This window comes from Scyliorhinus torazame, chromosome 10, assembly GCF_047496885.1.
Source record: "Scyliorhinus torazame isolate Kashiwa2021f chromosome 10, sScyTor2.1, whole genome shotgun sequence".
NCBI classification, from domain to species: domain Eukaryota; kingdom Metazoa; phylum Chordata; class Chondrichthyes; order Carcharhiniformes; family Scyliorhinidae; genus Scyliorhinus; species Scyliorhinus torazame.
In genome coordinates this window covers 86,846,813-86,869,369 of record NC_092716.1, presented here as the reverse complement: position 1 = coordinate 86,869,369, position 22,557 = coordinate 86,846,813, and the positions used below count along the sequence as shown (strand labels likewise).

Sequence of the window (22,557 nt, the reverse complement as noted above, 5' to 3'; positions counted from 1 at the left end):
ATCGACCGTGGATATCTAAGGAAATAAGGGAGAGTATCAAATTGAAGGAAAAAGCATACAAAGTGGCAAAATTAGTGGGAGACTAGAGGACTGGGAAATCTTTAGGGGGCAACAGAAAGCTACTAAAAATGCTATAAAGAAGAGTAAGATAGATTATGAGAGTAAACTTGCTCAGAATATAAAAACAGAGAATAGTTTCTACAAATATATAAAACAAAAAAGAGTGGCTAAGGTAAATATTGATCCTTTAGAGGATGAGAAGTAAGATTTAATAATGGGAGATGAGGAAATGGTTGAGGAACTGAACAGGTTTTTTGGGTCGGTCTTCACAATGGAAGACACAAATAACATGCCAGTGACTGATGGAAATGAGGCTATGACGGTGAGGACCTTGAGATGATTGTTATCACTAAGGAGGTAGTGTGGGCAAGCTAATGGGGCTAAAGGTAGACAAGTATCCTGGCCCTGATGGAATGCATCCCAGAGTGCTAAAAGAGATGGCTAGGGAAATTGCAAATGCACTGGTGATAATTTATCAAAATTCACTCTATTCTGGGGTGGTCCCGGTGGATTGGAAATTAGCAAACGTGACACCACTGTTCAAAAAAGGAGCTAGCCAGAAAGCGGGTAACTATAGGCCAGTTAGCATAACTTCGGTAGTAGGGAAGATGTTGGAATCTATCATCAATGAAGAAATAGCAAGGCATCTGAATGGAAATTGTCCCATTGGGCAGACACAGCACGGGTTCATAAAGGGCAGGTCGTGCCTAACTAATTTAGTGGAATTGTTTGAGGACATTACCAGTGTGGTAGATAACAGGGAGCCAATGGATGTGGTATATCTGGATTTCTAGAAAGCTTTTGGCAAGGTGCCACACAAAAGGTTGCTGCATAAGATAAAGATGCATGGCATTAAGGGTAAAGTAGTAGCATGGATAGAGGATTGGTTAATCAATAGAAAGCAAAGAGTGGGGATTAATGGGTGTTTCTCTGGTTGGCAATCAGCAGATAGTGGTGTCCCTCAGGGATCAGTGTTGGGCCCACAATTGTTCACAATTTACATAGATGATTTGGAGTTGGGGACCAAGTGCAATGTGTCCAAGTTTGCATACGACACAAGATGAATGGTAAAGCAAAAAGTGCAGGGATACCGGAAGTCTGCAGAGGGATTTAGATAGGTAAAGTGAATGGGCTAGGGTCTGGCAGATGGAATACAATGTTGACAAATGTGAGGTTATCCATTTTGGTAGGAATAACAGCAAAAGGGATTATTATTTAAATGATAAAATATTAAAACATTCTGCTGTGCAGAGAGACCAGGGTGTTCTAGTGCATGAGTCGCAAAAAGTTGTTTTACAGGTGCAACAGCTGATTAAGAAGGCAAATGGAGTTTTGTCCTTCATTGCTAGAGGGATGGAGTTTAAGACTAGGGAGGTTAATCCCTGAGTTGAGGGGGTTGGATTACGAAGAGTGGTTGAGTAGACTGGGATTGTACTTGTTGAAATTTAGAAGGATGCAGGGGGGATCTTATAGAAACATAAAATTATAAAGGGAATAGACAGGATAGATGCTGGAAGGTTGTTTCCACTGGCGGGTGAAAGCAGAACTAGGGGGCATAGCCTCAAAATAAGGGGAAGTAGATTTAGGACTGAGTTTAGGAGGAACTTCTTCACCCAAAGGGTTGTGAATCTATGGAATTCCTTGCCCAGTGAAGCAGTTGAGGATCCTTCATTAAATGTTTTTAAGATAAAGATAGATAGTTTTTTGAAGAATAGAGGGATTAAGGGTTCTGGTGTTCGGGCCGGAAAGTGGAGCTGAGGCCACAAAAGATCAGCCATGATCTCATTGAATGGCAGAGCAGGCTCGAGGGGCCAGATGGCCTACACCTGCTCCTAGTTCTTATGATCTGTAGAGCTGCTCGCAGAAAAATACTTTTCACTGTACCTCGGTACACGTAACAATAAATAAAATCTAATCCAAAATCCAACCATGGCCGCCACTGGAAGTCCTAATAGGGACATTGAATAAGGAGATCATGTTGAACTCGTATTTTAGTTAGGCCTCATCTGGAGTACTGCATCCTGTTCTGGATGCCATACTCCAGAAAGAATGTGAAGGCATTGGAGAAATTACAGAGGAGATTCAGAAGAATGATTGCAGGGCGAAAGATATGGGGACAGATTGGAGAGGTTAGGACTGTTTTCCTTGGAGAAAAGAAGGCTGAGAGGAGACTTGTTAGCAATATTCAGAATCCTAAGGGGTATGGACAGGTAAATAGTGAGAAACTGTTCCCATTCAAGAGAGCATCAAGAACTAGAGAGCGCAGATTCAAAATAGCTGGCACAAGGAGTAAAAAGTGATGGAAGGAAAAATAATTTCACCTAGAGGGTATTTGATGTAATGAACAAACTTCCCGAGAGGGTGATGGCGGCAGATCTGATCGAGGTATGCAAAAGAAAATTGGATTGCTAACAATGTACAAGGTTAAGGGGATACGGCAGGGGAGTGGGTATAATGTTCTTTCAGAGAGGACTCAGTGAAGACTCAATGGGCCGAACGCCCTCCTTCTGCACCGTAAAGATTTTGTGATTCTGCAGAGCAGAAGGACATAGGCTTATATATGCATACATCATTGAAGGTGGCAGGACAGGTCGAGAGTGTGCCTAATAAAGCATACAGTATCCTAGGCATTATTAATGCTGGCACAGAATACAAGAGCAAGACGATTATGGTCCACTTATATAAGACACTAGTTCAGCCTCAGCTGAAGTATTGCATCCAGGTCTGGCACTGTATTTTAGGAAGGATGTGAAAGCACTGGACAGGGTGCAGTAATTATTCAAGAGAATGGTTCCAGATGTCAGTTATGAAAATAGATTGCAGAAGTTAGGACTATATTCCTTGGAGAATAAAGGGCTGAGAAGAGATCTGATACAGGTATTCAAAGTCATGAGGAGTTTGGACAGGGTAAATAGAGTAGAACTGTTTCCACTTGTGAAAGGATCGAGAATAAGAGGGAGCAGATTTAAAGTCAATTGGTAGAAGAAGCAAGTGACATGAGGGAAACCTTTTTCACACAGGGAATGGTTAAGATCTGGAATGCACTACCTGAGAGTGTGGTGGAGTCAGGTTCAGTTGAAGCATTGAAAAGGAAATTAAAAGGAAGAATTTACACGGTGCGGTAATGAGAAGGCAGGAGAATAGCAGTCAGTGCAGACACGATGGGCCAAATGGCCCCTTCTACAGTGTAAACATTCTGTTGAGAATGTGCTAAGTAAATGAGTACTACTTTCAATATAGCATCTTGCTTTGATTTTTTTTCTACCTTGTGCTCTCTGATTTGATTATTACAGGCCTCAACCACCCTATAATGTCTCTTCTCGGTAATCATTTATCATGCATGAGCCTTAAATGTGTTTGTTTGCAGGCTATTTGATATTAAAGATCCGGAACATTTCAATTTTGCCCTCACAACCACCCATACTCTGACTTTCGCACAAGAAAATATTATTTTTTATTAAAACAGTAACCCTGCCTAACTTTTTTTCCTTCCTTGCTTTTGGACATGGAGATCAGTTGATCATTCCAAGATTGGGATCAGGTGACCTTGCAGAGGGGGGGGGGGGGGTGAGAAATCAACTTGTGTTGTCCTGTTCAGTTGGGTATTTAGCAGCTCAAGTATAAGTACACAACTCTGTTTCATCAGGCCATTCAGGAACTCTGACCTTGCAGGGACCACATCATCTCTCCCTTTTCTCAAATGGTCTAAGACTGAAAATTGAGACTAGATGATTTTTGGTAGCACAGTCAGTCTCAGAACAAAGAACAGAAAGAATTGGAAACACAAGAAATGGAGCTCAACTTGCTTTCTCCTCCGAAGTCCTCAATAAGGGGATTTAGAATCATGAATCCATTTTTGTAAGCTTGTTGCACTACAACCGTCCTAGTCCCCTGCCACCTCATGAATGTTTACGGTGTGATATGGTCTAATGCATTGAAGATTATAATGAACTCTGAATCTATATCCTGTTCATTCATTCTTCCCTTGCATTAAGAGCAACATCTCAAACCAATCAACTGATAACATTTTAAAATTGGTTAAGTTTGAGATCTCTCAACAGTCCAAAATTGAATTTCTCTTTTAAGTCAATCTGTAAAGTGATTTGAAACTGCTATCAACTAGCGAACACTGGCTATTACTAGAGTTTCCTGCACTAGCAGATTTATTAAAGATCCAAGCTATATTAATTTATGGTCTGAGTAAACGGCTTAAAATAAGTTACATTTGTGGGATATGGTGGTTACCTAAATGGGAAATTGAAATTATCAGTAATCATAAGAGCTTTAAGTAGACAGGAGGGGCACAAAACTTAAAACAAACATCTTAGAAAATATTTTATTGTAAAATATATTCAAATCTACAAAGGCATTTGATTTCTTTTGCCATTAAGACTATGTTAATAAATTATCTCAAATTACAATACACAGGAAATTTACACAGTAAAAACAGAATTAAAATATATTTCCATCTATTGCACAAGTGCATAGTACTTCAAATATTTTATACTTAAACATTTTGATATGATTAAACAGCACAAGTAAAACATTTGAAACTGTGAACATTGTTCAACTAAAAATGAACTAATGGAATAACAACAAAGAGCATGAAGCAGTCCAATTGGTTCCCAGGGCACTTGAGTCCATAGCACAAAAAAAATCTCATTCAGCAAAATAGGCACATCACTCATTCAGCTAATAGGATAGGTGTATGCAAAATGCCATCTGCTGCAACTGCAGATGTTCATTTGAGGATTGGCTTCAGGAACATTCTTGATACAGAGAAGAGGAATCATTACTCTGCGTCTAAGCATGATCCAGTTGACTTTGAGTGCTTGATGTTGACATGATCATTGGCCCTCACAATGAGTGCAAAATTGACCAAGAAAAAAAATGATCTTCATTGGTACATGAGGGGGGGGGGGAAAAAACAAACATTGAAATTACATCTTGAAACTAACTTGATTCTGAGTCAAGTTTATTATTTTAGTTTACCTTGATCCAATAATTATCTCCTATTAGGATCTGTATGAATATCGTAGAAGCATGCCTTTCATTGTGAGGATGATGAGATGAAAAATGTAACTGGCCTATCTGGAGATACTTCAATTATTAAAATTTAATATTTTAAACAGCTTACTCAGCACTAAAGTAAAGGAACAGGTATCCATCCAGTGTTCTGATGACATTCATACTAAAAAAATAGCACAAGATGACTGTATCAAAACTCTACAATATACAAAACAGCCACTGGTACAAGGACAATAAAACAATGAAGGGAGATTCCATTTCAACGCAATGCAAAAACGCAGATTAGGCTCAAAAATATTTTGAGCTTTTTCTGCAGTATTTATCTCAGCGTATGATTAATATGCTATGAAATAGAGATGGAAGAGAGTAATAAGTACATAAAAGATTTTTTAAAACTTCAACCAGAGCTATTTCACCAAATGGATTAATAAGAAATGCAAATTTATCGAAATGCATAATATTGCAAACACTCCATTAAAAGGTAGAGAACAATCATTTGTAAGGTTCCACTGATAACATTAGTTTTTAAAGGGCAGCATGGTAGCACAGTGGTTAGCACTGTTGTTTCAAGCATCAGGGACCCGGGTTCGATTCCTGGCTTAGGTCACTGTCTGCGGAGTCTGCACGTCCTCCCCATGGGTTTCCTCCGGGTGCTCCGGTTTCCTCCCACAAGTCCCAAAAGACGTGCTTGTCAGGTGAACTGGACATTCTGAATTCTCCCTCAGTGTATCCGAACAAGTGCCAGAGTGTGACGACTAGGGGATTTTCACAGTAACTTCACTGCAGTGATAATGTAAGCCTACTTGTGACACTAATAAAAATTATTATTAAATTCCTAGACAGTTGAATAAAATAAATGTGTGAAGTATAATTAAGTGTCAATCATCACCTGTTCTAAAATACATTATAGAGCACTTGAAACAATTAGTACCAACCGTACAGATTTGTTCCTAACTAATGTTGAATTATAAATGGCCATTTCTTTTACAAACTAGGTGAAACTACTGCACAACTATCGTAATGCTTAAGTTTTAACTGTAAATTACTAACCAGCACCACATTTGAATCTAAAATACAGTTTTCACATCTTAGTAGTTTAAAGATCATTAAATTAACTTATTTCATGACATTCTAACAGATAACTGCAAACAAACTTCTAGACTTGGCACAGCTTTAATTTACTTTCAATAGTTTAATTTCTATTTTGTTCCAAGTTATATATACCATTATGTAATTAAAATCGGTTACAAATAGCACAAACAATAAATATGGATGAAATATAAATATTGGGATTGTTGCAGAAGAAAGCCACTCACGATCATCATTGTGGATTACAAAAATGCTAGTATTCATGTTTTGAAAAAGTTTTTAAACACACTAGTTGTGATCACTTCACCATAACAATGCATTACGAAGCTAACCGTACAAAGATAGCACTACTGTACGATGTATTTAAAAGTAGTCAAGCATATTTATTAACATAGCATATTTATTTTACAATTCAATTTCAAATTGTCTGGAAGAGGCACCCCATGGACTAAAAAAACACAAGATTAGCTCATGTACAATTTCCAACACACTAATTTAATTAGAATTAGGCATTTCTATTTGTTACTGTATTGAACAGCATTTTTATTACAGTATATCTGAGTTACTGTGATGGCTATGCTTGGATGATAAGGGAAATTCTGTGAATCCTGAAGCTGGGAGTTTATTCCATGCTTTTGTCCGGTGAGAACCAAGATATGACGTTTCATTGTTTTGACCAGCACAACCATTTATGTTCAGCTGCTGCTGTAAGTAATTATTGGTCGATACCAGAGATCTTAGAACAAGACAAAAATTAGCAATTTAGCAAAGCAGAAATAATGCACTTCATTATGAAAAAGTTTACAACCTTCTAATAAAATGTATTTAAATTACAACTAAAAGTTTTTAAACAAATCAATAAAAGCTGAGGAATGCCATCAATCCTTTTTATTATATTACAGCATTTAAAATATTACACTACTCCGTTTTCCCGACAGATCAGTGAGTTTATCCAGTTAAGTAGTTGAACCACAAAATTGGAAGATCACATATACAATCCCTCATTTAGTTCAGTGATTTCAGCCCCTTGAACAGAAGTAGAGGTAATGCATTGAGCTTCAGAGCCCTTGGGTTAAGGAAGAGAAAAACAAATCAGTCAGTCAATCCTGTTCAATATCCAGTGACCCTTGCTGAAAGTGCACGTGTATGAATACTGGATGAAATCAAAACTGAGTTTATCCCACAAATAGCTTGTTAATATTCTTTGTTAAACCTGACACTTAAATAATAGTCACTTGAACAAAATGTGGGAGGATAAACTGAGCCACAATTTGGTGGAACTATAGTCCACCAAGGGTTCCTGCTTTCAGAACAAGAGAAAGGAGGTAAACAAGAAGGAAGAATATCTAATGAGATTCTAAAAGCAGTGGTTACTTTATACCATTAATCTCATTCTTGTTTTTTTACAGGCATTAGAAATTTGTACTTTTTCAGAACCTATGGTGAAAATGTATATTTTTCTACTTGGGTACATGTCTTATTTTTAAGTCATCTTTGTCTTAATCATTTTCAATAATATCCTTCTCTACCTCCAGTTGTCAGGTAACCTTCTCCAGGCCACTGCCTTGTGCTATCAATGACCAATTGTTAGGAGGTGTAAGAAGTGAACAAGTGACTTCGGTCGTGATATGTAAGAGACTGTCGCATACTAGGTAGCTCCTGCTAGGGTACTTGTTTTTTGGTCCTTTTTCCCAGTTCCCGGGGAATTTGGGTGAACAAACTTGGCTTTAGTGAACCCATCGACAAAATAATGTCAAATTTCAAAAAAGGCTGGAGGAAAGAAAGTTACAAGTGGAAACCGTTCGATGGATTTGGGAGTCTGCATGGCTCACCAGTAGGGAAGATGACGGAGTTGCCGCCAGTGGGTGCTGCCATTCCTTTCACGGCTAAGATACTGGCCTCAGAGTTTGAGAAGCAGTTTGGTAAACACTTCAAAAAACAGAGGCAGTTAATGATGGAAACCCTCAAAAAAATCGATTGAGGAGATGCTTGGTCTGATTCAGGAGAAGGTGGATAAAATTTCTAGACTGAAAAAGCAAGGGGAGGTGGTGAAGGGATTGGAGGAAACCGTGTTGCGGCACAGCAATCAAATCACCTTGCTGGACGCGGAGATCTCATTGGTGGGGGCAGACGTGGGTGACCTGGAAAACAGGTCAAGAAGACAAAACCTCAGAATCGAGGGGCTGACGGAGGTGACTGAGGGCCCAAATCCCACTGAGGATTTCTCGCCGTTATTAGGGAAGCTGGTGGTGGGGGGGGGGGGGGGGGGGGGGCGGGGGGGTCAGATGTCCCCTCCAGAGATGGATAGGGCCCATCAAATCTCCGACAGAAGCTTTGGGTGAACGAGCCACTACGGGTACTGGTGGTAAGATTCCACACTTTCTGACATGGGCCAAAGAAAATGGGGACTTGAGATGGGAGAGGAACACTATTCGGATTTATTAGGACAGCAGAGCGGAGCTGGCGAAGAGGCAGGTGACCTTTAACAAGGTGAAAGTGGTGTACCAGAGTGGAGTGAGGATTAGGGTGGTGTTCCCAGTGAGGCTTTGGGTTACGTATGGGTCGTAAGACCATTATTTCGACACATTGGAGGCGGCGGAAGCCTTTGTTAAAGAACACTTTGGACTCCGTTAAAGGGTTCTGGGGAACCGTTATTGTTGTTGATGGGATTTTAGTAAACTGTATATATTTGTTGTTATTCGGGGTTTGCGTATGTTATATGGTGGGGTGTGTTGGCTGATCAATGTGGATAGGCAAAATGGTTATTGTAATGGCAATGGAAATATATGGTCCCTGGTGTGAACATTGTAGGAGTGTTGGATTGTTTTTTATATGTAACGGGGATGGGTGTGGGAGCTTCTTTTCTTTGTTCCTGAATATGTATCCTGAGCCAAGGACTTTGGCTAGCGAACTGGAGTGTGGTGTAGGGAGGGGCTGCGGCCTGTTGGACTTGTTTAGACAAGGTTTATTGGGCCTAGCTTGTTGGTTTGGTGGGGGGATGGAGATAGTGAGGAGAAAGCATTGTTCTCCAGAAGGTGGTCAGCAGGTTCAAGGGTGGGGAGGGTGGTCAGAGAGAGGCCAATGGGGGTCAGGGGAGGAGTATTTCTCTGACGGTGACTAGGGCTGTTTCTTTGTCTCCCCTTTTGAGTGGGGTTGGTGGCGGGTCTAGGTATTGGTGTGGGTACGGGATAATCCTTTGTGGTGTGAATGGGTGACTCTGGGTATGGGTGGGGTGAGGGTGGGGGGGGAGGCGCGGTGAGCCCCCCCCCCGATCCGGTTGGTCACATGGAACATGCGGGGCGGGGGGGGGGGCGTCTAGTGAAGTGATGAGCGTTTTCTCTCACCTGAAGAATTTAAAAGGCTAATGTGGTGCTCGATTGCGGGTGAGGGATCAGACCAGACTCCGGAGGAGGTGGGTGAGCCAGGTATTTCACTCGGGCTTCGATGCGGGGAGGGGTCAATTTTAATCTACAGGCAGATGGGCTTTTTAGCGGATAAGATGGTAGCGGATTTGAGTGGTAGGTGTGGGATTGTTACTGGGGATTGGCGTTAAGTTGGTAGTGTTAGTGAATGTATGTGCCCAAGATTGTGACATTTATAAAGAAGCTGTTTACCCCATCCTGGATTTGGACACACATCAACTGATATTGGGGGGAGACATGGAACTGTGTGCTGGAGACAAAGTTAGACTGCTCTCGGCTGAAGTCGGTTTGAAATTTCCAGTGGTGGGGGGGGAGGAGCGAAGAATTGGAAGGACTGTTAGGTGCTGAGGAAGTCTTCACATCTGTAGGATGGGTACAAACAGGTAATGGCGCAGGACCAGGCGGGATTCAAATGGTGTTTTAGAAGAGGTTTTCCGGTCAGTTAATCCCGTTACTGGTGGACATGTTTCAGGACTCTTTGACCCTCCGAGGCTCCCACCCAGTGACACTGATACAATCATCTGTTTCCCTTTTGTTGAAAAAAGATAAGGATCCTGTGGAATGTGGGTTGTACTATCTTATTTCGCTGTTGAATGTCAAGGTATTGGCTAAGGGGCTAGCTATGAGGTTAGAGCCTTTCTGGGATGATAGGCGAGGATCAGGCAAGGTTTGTTAAGGACTGGAAACTGTCGTATAATGTCTGGTGACTCTTCCTGCAAGCGGGGCCTGATCCTGAGGTGATGGTGTCTTTAGATGCCAAGAAGGCATTTGATAGAATGGAAGTATCTGTTTACAGTTTGAGAAGTTTGGGCTTGGACCAAAGTTTGTCTCATGGAACGTCTATTGTATAAGGCCCCATTAGCTAGGGTACATACCCCAACAATTTGAGCTTGGGGTACTTTCAATTGGGTTGGGGAATGAGGCCAGGATGTCCAATGTCTCTCTCCAATTTGTACTGGCGATCAAGCCAAGGGCTTCAAGAAAATGGAAGGGGATAATAAGGGTGGAAGGGGGATAATAAGAGTGGATTATAGAATGTGCATATATCCCAACGACTTGCTGCCTTGTAACGACCGGGTCCCTACATTGGGGGGTATTGTAGAGTTTCTGAAGAGCTTTGGCTCTTTTCGGGATAGAAGATGAATTTGGGTAAGAGTGAGTATTTTCCGATGGATCCCACGGGGAGGGAAGCCAACCTGTGTGTGGGGGAGGGAGGCTTCCCTTTCGTCTTGCCAGATCAAGCTTCAGCTTTTCGGTTGTCCAAGTTGCCCAGGACTGGACACGGCTCTATAAATTGAATGACACCAGTTTGGTGAGTGCAGTCAGGTCGGATCTGCAAAGGGGGGATAACCTGCCTTTGACCTTGGCGAGTAGGGTCCAGTCTGTCAAAATGAATACTCTGCTATGATTTTTGTTCTTTTTTCAATGTAGTCCTCCCTAAATCCTTTTTTGGGGAGGGTAAACGGGTTGATAACATCTCTTATTTGTGAGAGCAAGACTCAGAGAATTTGTATGACAGTTTTACAGAGGGACAGACAGTGTGGGGAACTTTCATTGCCAAATCTGCTTTTTTTTATTACTGGGCGGCCAACATAGAAAACGTACTGCAGTGGTGTAGTGACCCAAAGGCCAACTGGGTACAGGGGTGGCAAGGTCATTATAATGGGCCAGGGTTTAGAGAACACCAAAGTATTTCATGGAGTTCACCTGACCCACAACTTTTAATAGATTTTGGTTATGAGGAGCACAAGGGCCCACTTTATAGGTGTGATGCAACAGAGATCTTAAGTATGTTTAAACAAAACAATGTTTATTCTATGAATCCAGTTAACATTTTATAAACACACAGTAAACATCCGATCAACTACCAACACTGATACCCCCCGCAAAGATACAGTACTCTATAGGTAACCCTTAGTAACTTTCCTAACCAGATCCATAAGCCAAAAACCCTTTTTTCCTACAAAACAGTAGGTTTGCATTCCTTACAGAAACAGGTATTACTTTGAAATTATCAATTGACAGGTATTACTTTGAAATTATCAAGTGATCTGGAGACATTCTTTAGCATGCAGAGAGAGACCAAAATACACCTTCTTGATTTGGATGCAGCCCAACTGAAAACCGAAAGTAAAACTCGGAGCCAAAAACAGCTTCCAGCTCAAAACGAAAGTAAAAAGCAGAGCCAGAGCCCAGCTCCACCCACACAATGACATCACTGCAGCCACTTGAGAAGACAAACATTTCTTAAAGTAGCATTCCCATGACACCATGTAAAGGGTCTGGGTTGGGCGCGCAGCTTCGCCCCCGTTTTTGTCGTCAAAATATTCTGCAAGTCGGGTGGTCGTGTCCACTTTAAAGATCTGCAGGCAGTTTAGACAGCATTTTAGGCTTGGGTCTTTGTCGAAGTCAGTCCTCATTTGTTCCAATCACCTGTTTGAGCTGGCAAGACTGGACACCATGTTTGGGGTATTGGGAGGGAAGGGTTAGAGAGAATAGGTGACTTGTTTTTGGAGGGACGATTTGCCAGTTTAGAGGAACGAATGGTGAAGTATGGGCTCTCGGGGTCGAACTCGTTTAGGTATCTCCAGGTTCAGAATTTAGTACAGAAGATATTTCCAGTAGTACCGCCAACATCTCTAATGGAAAGGATACTTTTACTTGTGGGATCTATTGGTGTGATTCGCAGGCAACCCGCCCACCGCCCACATCTATCCTCTACCCCCTCAAACAACCTACTCATTCTTGGCACCACATATGTACCACTTTAAACTGGATGAGGCTTAGCCTCGCACACTACGAGGATGCATTCACCCTCCGCAAGGCCTCTGCCCATCTCGGCCCCACGTCCCCTCCCAGTTCTTCCTCCTACCTACACTTAATGTTCACCCACAAGAGCTCCCTAACAAACCATCAACTCCTTATAGACATCAGACACATTCCCCTCCCCTATCTTGTACCTTGACAGCACCTTGTCTTGCAACCCAGCAAAGGGTGGCAGCCCAGGAAAGGACGGCATCTCTCTCCTTACAAAGTCAAGGACCTGCAGGTACCTAAAGTCATTCCCCCTGGGCAACTCGTATTTTTCTAACAGGTTTGCAAATTTGCCCCCTATAAACAGATCGGCAAATTGCTCTATCCCTGGCTGCCGCCACCCCCGAAACCTTGCATCCAACCCCACCTATGGTTGTTGCAGTTCGGTGCCCACACCGAGGCACCCTCCAGCCCCAAATACTGCCTCCACAGCCCCCACCCTAAGGGCCGACACCACCACTGGGCTCAAGAAGTACCTGGCTGGCGAGAACGGTAAAAGCGCCAACAGCAAAGGCCTTAAACATGTTCCCCTACACAATGCAGCATCCATCCGCCCTTTGCCGACCCTTCCCCGACAACCTTTTCCTAACCATAGCGATATCTGCCACAGTATTCGGCAGCGCTAGCCTCAGCCACCCCCCCCCCCCCCCCCCTCCAGTAAAGCCCTCCTAACCCGTGGGGTCTTCACGGGTCCACACAAATCCAGATATCAGTGCATTGACCGTCTTAAAAAATGACTTGGGGGATGGAGATTGGGAGGTTCTGGAACACGAACAGAAACTTTAGCAACACGATCATTTTCACTGTCTGCATTCGCCCTGCCTGCGACAGCACATCCAACCTCTTGAAATCCATTTTCATCTGCTCTACCATCAGAGCCAGGTTCAACTTGTGGGGCTACGTCACCTGGATACCCAAGAATGTAAAATAGCCCCCACCACACAAAACGATAACTCCCCTAGCCTCTTTTCCTGCCCTCTAGTCTGAAGCGGGAACATCTCAATCTTCCCCATAATCAACTCATATCCCGAGAACCAGCCAAATTCTTCTGAGAACCCATGAAGCCTCCGATACTGCCAACGGGTCTAAAATATACAGCAACAGGTCGGCTGCACACAATGGGACCTTATGCTCGATGCCCTCAGCGCCATTGCCAGTGGCTCTATTGCCATGGCGAAGAGCAACGGGGAGAGTGGACACTCCTGCCTCGTCCCACGATGCAGCCCGAACTAGCCCTTACTCACTCAGCTCGTCTGCACACTCGTGACCGGCGCCTTATTCTGCAACTAGATCCAATCCACAAACCTCTGCCCGAACTTTAACCACCCCTACACCTCCAGCAAATACTTCCACTCCACCAGATCGAATGCCTTCTCCGCGTCCATCACCACCACTATTTCCACCTCCTGCCCCTCTGAAGGCATCATGATTACATTAAGCAGTCTCCTCACGTTCGCCATCAACTTCCTTCCCTTCACAAAACCCATTTGATCTTCGCCTATCACCCCCGGAACGCAGTCCTCTATTCGCAAAGCCAACACCTTCACCAACAGCTTGGCATCTACATTCGGTAGTGATATTGGGCGGTACGAACTACACTGCTCCGGATCCTTATCCTTCTTTAATATCAAGGAGATGGAACCCAGCGACAATGTAGGGAGGAGTTCCCGCCTCTCCCTTGCTTCATTATGCGCCCCCCACCAACAGTGGCCCAAGATCTGCCCCAAACGCTTTATTAAAACTCCACTGGGTACCCATTCAGCCCAATTGGGGCCCCTCTCTGAACAAGCCCCATCTCTACTTTGGGAAACTCCAGCCCATCCAAAAACCGCCACATCCCTCCAGCATCCATTGTTTCCGCCCGCCCGGGCCACATGTAGATCCACCCAGTACAACGCGTGGTCCAAAACCACGATCACTGAATACTCCAAGTCAATCACCCCCACCAGCAACATCTTAGCTAACATGAAAAAATCAATTTGGGAGTACACCCGGTGCACATGGGATAAGTATGGAAACTCATTCGCTCTTGGGCTCCAAAACGTCCACGGTTTGTGTGCTCCATAAACCCCCTCAGCTCCTTTGCCACTGCTGACACCCTCGATGACTTGGGCTCGACCGGTCCAAACTTGATTCTATTGTGATATTAAAATTAATACCCCCCCACCCCCCCCAATCAGCCGATGCGAGTCCAGGGCAGGGATCATCCCTACTACCTGCCACGTAAAATCTATATCATCCCAATACAGGGCATAGACACTTAATACAACCTCTGGCATCCCCTCCAACTTTTCACTAACCATCCCATATCTCTCTCCCCACCCCCCCTGGGCCGGCCATAATTCTTCCCACCTCGAATGCTATCTGCTTATTAACCAACACCACCATCCCCCCCCTCGCCTTCATATACAGCCTTGAATGAAACACCTACCCCGACCATCCCTTTCTCAGCTGAGCCTGTTCCCCTATCTTCAGGTGCGTCTCCTGGAAGAACGGCATATCCACCTTCAGACTCCTCACATGCGACCATTTGACCGGACCATTCAACCCCCTCATGTTCCACAGGACCAGCCTAGTGGTGGTTTTGGGGGGGGGGGGGGTAGTGTGTGCTCCTAGCCCCCTTCCCCTGCCAATCAGCCTGCATCACGCGACCCTCCAGGTCACCCTCGGATGTCCACCGTCATCGATCTCCTTCCAACTGCGCCACACCACCCTACCCTTGTCAACAACCCACCCTCAACCCCCCCCCCTAAACAAAGAACCAGCCCCATTCCCCGCCCCACACCTGCTTTCTAGCAACGGCCCACCTGACTCCGATTAACTAGTCCGCCCAGGTAGCATGGTGGTCCCCGCCCAATGCCTCCAACCATCCTTCCTCCCCGCCAATCCATCCGACCATACATCCCTGAAGAGTAACAAAACACACTCACCACAGTTGTTCCCTCATAAAAAACCTGCCTCCCAAACCCACCATCAAGGACTGTTTAAAGAAAAACTACAAAACTCCTCCAAAGTTCAATGTCCTCACACTCCTTTTCCCCAGGGTAGAGGGGTCAATTACTAGGGGGCATAGGTTTAAGGTGAGAGGGGCAAGGTTTAGAGTAGATGTACGAGGCAAGTTTTTTACACAGAGGGTAGTGGGTGCCTGGAACTCACTACCGGAGGAGGTAGTGGAAGCAGGGACGATAGGGACATTCAAGGGGCATCTTGACAAATATATGAATAGGATGGGAATAGAAGGATACGGACCCAGGAAGTGTAGAAGATTGTAGTTTAGTCGGGCAGTATGGTCGGCACGGGCTTGGAGGGCCGAAGGGCCTGTTCCTGTGCTGTACATTTCTTTGTTCTTTGTTTGTTGTTCCTCCAAGTCCATTGTCCCTCACAAATTCCATCACCGCCTCTGGCGTGCCAGAATAATACACTCGCTTCTGGAAAGTCATCCACAGGCTGGCCGGGTACAGTACTCCAAACCTCATCCCCTTTTTAAAGAGGGCAGCCTTAACCCGGTTAAACCCGGCCCTCCTCTTCGCCAGCTCTGCTCTCAGATCCTGGTCCACCCGCAGCTCGTTTCCTTCTCAGGTACGTTACCTAGTCTGCCTCGCCCATCGGAGGATCTTCCCCTTGTCCAGAAAGCGGTGCAACTGCACCACCATTGCCTTTGGCTGTTCTCCCTCCTTGGCACCCTGTGTGCTCAGTCAACCTACAGGGGCTGTCAAAGGCCCCGTCCCCCATCAATTTCTCCAGCATTTTTGTCCACACCTTCAATGCCTGAGATTTTGCCTTCTGGAGCAATTCTCCAGACCCTCCATCTTCTCCCTCAGCCTCTTCTGGATCTCTCGCACAACTAGTTGATATTCTTTATGCCTTTCCGATTCCCTCTCCTTCAGTTCTATTTTCTGAAGTTCAAAATCTGTCACCTTGTCTTTCTCTCTTCTTACGATCCTGGACCAGACCCCAACATCTGTTAGTATGCTGGACAAGAACTCACTTTTTCTAATTTTTAAAAACTGTGAGGAAAGGACACTTCACTCCAGGAGCGATTCCACTGCCCAATGGGTATCTTTAATATTAAAACAAACTGTTTTCTTAACACAGGATTAAACACATCAACAGGTAGACAATTCTTAACAGTGAAAGGAAACACTTCTAACTGATATTTTCTCTATCTCTAATTATGAAAAGCCCATCACAAGTCAAAAGCCACTTATAAATAAAGTTAACAGCAGGGGGTAGTGGAAATCATCCCTGTAACCCAGTAAACCCACCTAAACCTTTTGGACACATAAGGGCAATTTAGCATGGCCAATCCACCTAACCTACACATCTTTGGACTGCGGGAGGAAACCGGAGCACCCGGAGGAAACCCACACAGACACGGGGAGAAAGTGCAAACTCCGCACAGACAGTGATCCAAGCCGGGAATCGAACCTGGGACCCGTGAAGCTACTGTGCACTTGTGCTACTGTGCTCCCACCACAGGCACGGTAGGATTTATTTCTGGAAGTTACAGTTTGCGAGCTTGGAGGAGTTGGTGGAGAAGTTTGGGATCCCATGGATGGAGGCCTTTAGGTACATGCATCTGCAAGATTTTGCAAGGAAGGCTTTTCGGAAGTTTCTGGTGAAACCACCCTCCTCATTGTTGGAGGGGGTGTTGTCAGTGATGGGGGTGGATCATTTTTACGATCTATGGGAGGATTCTGGAAGAGAATATGGCATCATTGGAGGGGGTTAAGGCCAAGTGGGATGATGGCTGGGGGGGGGGGGGGGGGGAGGAGGGGTTGCGGTGTGAGGTCCTGCGGAGGGTGAATGCCTCAACCTCGTGCGCAACTAAAGTTAATACAATTAAAGATGGTGCATAGGGCACACTTGACGAGGTCAAGGTTGAGCCGGCTGAGGGGCAGAGGACACTTGTGCGCTGTGTCGGAGGGGCCCAGCCAACCATGTACACATGTTCTGGTCCTGCCCAAAGTTAAAGTAGTTTTGGGGTTCTTTCTTCAGCACCATGTCGGCGAACTTGGACTTGGAGCCCAGTCCCCTGGGGCCACATTTGGGGTATCGGACCAGCCATAGCTGCAGACAGGGACAGGGCGGATGTTTGAGCTGATTGCTCACAGGCGGGTTCTGTAGGGACCAGCTTCCCTACCCTGTGCCTCAGTGTGCCCGGGGGACCTGATGGAGTTCCTGTATCTTGAGCAGGTTAAGTTCATCTTCAGGGAGGCTACTGAGGGGTTCTATAAGCAATGGAGTCTGTTTATTCTACACTTTAAAAAGGTGGTCACTGTCAGCTGCTAAAAAAGGAGGGGGGGAGAAAAGAGTTTGGGAGGAGGCGAGGGGAGTTATTTTTTCGAGTCACATAGGTATTAGTTGATAGTGTTTATCTTATGTATAAAATATTAAGTTAAAAATTGAATTAAAATATTTTCAAAAGACAAATAAACTTAGCAAACAGAGATATTTGGGGTCCTCTGAATCATAGAATCCTAGTGCAGAAGGAGGCCATTCGGCCCATCAAGTCTGCACCGACCCTTCGAATGAGCACTCTGCCCATTTACAAGTGTCCACCCGTACCTATCCCCATAATCCCATAAACAAACCTGCACATCCCTGGAAACAAAGGGGCAAGGTACCTAACCTGCACATCTTTAGACTGTGGAAGTAAACTGGAGCACCCGGAGGAAACTCACACAGACACTGGGAGAATGTACAAACTCCACACAGCCATCCGAGGCTGGAATTGAACCTGGGTCCCTGGTGCTGTGGAGACAGCAGTGCACCACCGTGCTGCCCTATTGAGCAGTTTAGTTTTAGAATATGCTTGAATTCTGGTTACCAGATTGGAAAACGATGTGTAGTCATTGGGACGATGAAGGGAGGAAAAAAAATTGGCCCAAATGTAGGAGGCAAGGTTTGTAAGGACATTTGTTAAATTGTATAATCTAGAAAGGTGGTTGGGGGCATCACTTGATAAAGATTTCTTGGAAGAGACTGATGGAAGAGAGAGAGAGAGATACCCTTTCAGACACCAGCTGCAAGTCTTTCTGTCTTTTGGAGACTACGGCTTAACCTTGCAGCTTTTAGCAAAAGCTTCTGCTCAACTCGAAGCTCCTAGCCAAAACTAAAAACTAAACTGTCTGCTACAGACCTGGCTCCTCTCATTAATTACATTATCCCTCTCACAAACTGGGTTATGATCATCTTACTAAGGCTAACCACAGCTCCTCAATTAGCTAAACCCCAGGGAACCTTCTTTCTATAAACAAAATTCTATTTTCCCTATATATGTAAACAATATACATGGTTGGAATGAATGATCTCAACTTAATTGCACCTTCTACAGACACAAAGTCTACCTGTATGTTAAACCATGATTTTTAATAACATTACTGCAACGGATATATACAATATAAACTATATAAAAAATTCCAACATTCATCACACTCTCTGCCCTCTCTTTATCCTTTTCTTCTGCCTTTGTCGCTCTCTTCCTATCCTTTTTCTCTTGCCTTTTCTTTTAATTCAAATTCAAGCTGTCTATTTTTTTATCATGTTGCAATTATTTCATTTGTTACTGGACCCTAGCCAATTCCAATGGTTTTGACTGTGTCTCTTCCAAAGTTAAATACGGAGCTATTGCTTTAATTATCTCCACCTTCCTCACCTCTGCAGGTAAAATCAACTGCAGCCAAAAGCTTTGTTTTAACCACCCATTTTGTAAACCACCCAGAGTAACCTTCAACACCCAAGAAACCTGTCTCCATTGAAAAAGCCATTTTACAAGTCATTCCCTAGTTAAACTGACAACGCCTGAAAGAATGGAGCAGCCTCTCACAATTGCTGTCTTTAAATTCAATAATCCCAAGCCAAACAAGGAATTATAGCTTTTAAAATCCTGGCAAAAAGCCCCCAATTTGTTTTAGGACTCCTGCATGGGAATGCTAACAACTTGTAATCTGTAAGACTGTGAAGGAAGACTGCTAAACCACAGGAGTGATAACACTGACCAACAGGTGTCTTTTATGTTAAAACAAACTTTAAACACAGAATCAATCACATTAGCTCGCTATCTACACCTGCCATTATATATTAGCAACCCATTACTGTTCAGTGGCAACATTTAAGGTTACTTGCTTCTCTCTGCAGACCTTTGAGAGAGATCCTTTCAGGGACAACCTGAAAATCCTTCTGTCTTGTCAGATTAAAGTTCTATGGCAAAACTGCTGGTCCACTTCTTCAAGTCTTCTAGCAGACTGCAAAACTACTGACAGACCTGTCTCCTCCCATTAATTACATCATCCGTATCCCAAGTATAACGCATTCTCCATTCTCTTCCCACTAAGATATGCCATGACCTGCTTAGCTGGGACTAAATACGATCCCTCATAACTTGCATACACCTCAGAGAACCTCCTAAGCATTAACAATATTCTATTAGCCATCTCTCTGTAAACAAGTAAATGGTTAAAATCAATGATGACCTCACCTTTACACCTACACGACCCTGATTCACAGCTTTAGCAGACATACTGCCTGTATGTTTTTGAACCCAGGGTTTTTAACAACATTACTACAAGAAAATATAAAATTATATATAACAATTTCCTACAATCATCACATAGTTTCACAGTACAACACATCAAAGGATAAAAGTTACCAAAAGTGATTTAAAAAATCATTTGTTTCAGTAGTTTAAGGTGGAGCCATGATATTATTCACGTAGCAGCTAGTTAAGAAAAAAACTACTATAAATAAAGCTTTGAATTATCTTCTCAATCAAGTTATTTTTATTATTGTGGTACATTCTATTTCTAAATTGTAACTCGTGTTATGGCAGATGCTTATTACCAATTTAATACCTCAGATACTATAGAAAAATATTGTATATACATATCTTTTTTCCATATTTACATGATTTAGTTGATAAAATGGACCAAAATTTATCGAAACATTGTTCATGTTTTAATTACCTGTGGCTCTCCTGTAACATGGTGACAGTTTCTTGTAATTTGTTGTATTGCTTAATTTGTTGATTCAGATATTCCACCTCTAAATTTAATCTTTCATTGTCTTTCTGCAAATCCTCTAAGAAAGTACAACAGAACAGAAGCAGAAATTCAAACAATTTTTTTACAGAACATCTTCCAACTTGTTTAGGTCGTAGTTCTGCAAAACAAGTAATCTATGTTATATAAACAGAATATGCTGGATAAACTCAGCAGGTCTGGCAGCATCTGTGGAGAGAAACAGACTTAATGTTCCAGATCTAAATTTAGAAGGATCATTTCAATCTGAAACAGTAACTGTTTTTCTCCACAGATGCTGCCAGACCTGCCGAGTTTATCTAGCATGTTCTCTGTTTGTTACAGCATCCACAGTATTTTTCTTTTACTTAAGTAACTTTTGTTATTTGGTGAATAAAATTAATTAAGTTAATCTGAACAAGCTTTTAAAATCAAAATGTGCACCTTTAGAGATCTATTAGTTGTAAAATTCTCAATCTTTCACAAGTTTCCTGACTTTTCCCTCTGCTAAATAGACTAGTGGTTTTGAAAGCATATAGGGGGCAGGATTCTCCCAAAATGGGGCTATGTCCCCACGCCGGCGTAAAAACACAGGTATTGCACTCCTGAGTTTCCTGGAAAAAATTCCAGCCGATTCACTTACCTTCAGGGGGCTAGCAGGGACCCGGGGTGCTTCACGCAGCTTTGGCTGCGGATACGGGCCCCCACACTTCCGGTTCCACGCATGCGCATGGCGGCGGCCTCCAACGACTCGGACCGCGGACCCATACTAAGAAAGTAGGCCCCCCAAACGGCCGGCCGCAATGAGGCCCCACCCTGGGTGCCCGATTCCCCCTGCCCCCACCAGGGCAGCTGCAGACTGAGTCCTGACCGGCCATACCATATTAGTTCCACACCATCGGGAGCGGAATTCGCTGGGCATGCCTCTGGCAATGGGTCCCCAGCCGCGCGGCGTAATTAGCTGACACGCGGATATTCGCGGCCTGGAGAATCGCTGGAGTGACACCGGGCCCGATTCCGTCGGGAAAGTCGTTTTTCCGCGCCAAACACGATATCGCCGCAGGGCTGCGGAGAATCCAGCCCAGGATTTTTGCCTTTGTAAATTGGGGGCACTAAATACAAAAACAAGGAAGTCAATAAACCTTTATCAATCACCAGTTAGGCCTCAGCTAGACTAGTATCTACAATTCCAGGCACCATACTTTAGAATGTATGTCTAGTCCTTAAGGCGAGAGTATAGAGGTGATCTACCAGGATGATGCAAGGGATGAGGGACTTCAGCTATATAGTGACTGGGGAGCTTGGGATTGTTACCCTTAGAGCAGTGGAGGTTAAGGAGAGACCCAAAACAGTTGCTCAAAATTATGAAGAGTTTTGATAAAGCAAGTAGGGAGAACCTGTTTCTCCTAGCAAGAGGGTTGATAATCAGATATCCTAGATTTAAAATAATGAAAGAACTCATGGATAAATTTTGAAACATTTTCACATAGAGTCAAGATTGAGAGCACATTGCCATCAGATTCATATAAACTATCAAAAAGCAACGAAGAGGACAAACTTTCAGAGCTTTGGGGGAAAAATTAGACATTGGAACTAAATGGCACAGCTCTTTTAAAGAACCAACACAGGAAAGAAGAATCTAGCAGCTTCCCTCTGTGCTGTAACAGTTTATGATTCTATAAATACAAAAAGTGATTTTTTTTTTTAAGGAAGCAGTGGGATATTATAACAGGCCACTGCATTTGTGGACTAAAAGGGAGAATAAAAAAGGAAGTCAAGTCCTCCCGATTCCCATTCAGCAATCCCTGTTGGCAAGGCAAACATGAATATTGTATTAGGCCAGGCAGTTAAGGTTCCAAATTGAATAACTTAATAGCTCTTCCGTTAAGAATGGCTACTTTTCCTGTAAGGGTACGGACAAGCCTCTATCTTAGAAAAATACTTCAGAATGTGTCATTGGCGCTTCCGATATGGTTGAAGATAGGGGAATGCATGTTTTGGTGCACGTTCGAGAGGGGCAGGAAAATCCTTGACCGATTGTGTCAACATCCCACACTCTTTGGATGAAAAATCAATGGTAGTATCTACTTTGAAACTCTGCTCCTGGAATGCACAGGGGATAAATC

The 22,557-nt window shown here is 43.6% G+C and overlaps 1 protein-coding gene across 3 annotated transcripts in view; it reads right to left on the bottom strand.

Moving 5' to 3' along the window:
- Positions 1 to 6,260: 6,260 nt before the first annotated feature.
- Positions 6,261 to 22,557, bottom strand: part of LOC140430713 (centrosomal protein of 72 kDa-like) — a 130,081-nt gene continuing 113,784 nt past the window's right edge. For all 3 annotated transcript variants that reach the window (XM_072518374.1, XM_072518375.1, XM_072518376.1), the window contains 2 exons: positions 20,378 to 20,492; positions 6,261 to 6,913 (listed from right to left, as the gene is read on the bottom strand). In XM_072518374.1, coding sequence (XP_072374475.1) covers positions 6,724 to 6,913; positions 20,378 to 20,492 — 305 coding nt within the window. In that variant the 3' untranslated portion in view covers positions 6,261 to 6,723. The remainder of the gene's footprint in view (positions 6,914 to 20,377; positions 20,493 to 22,557) is intronic.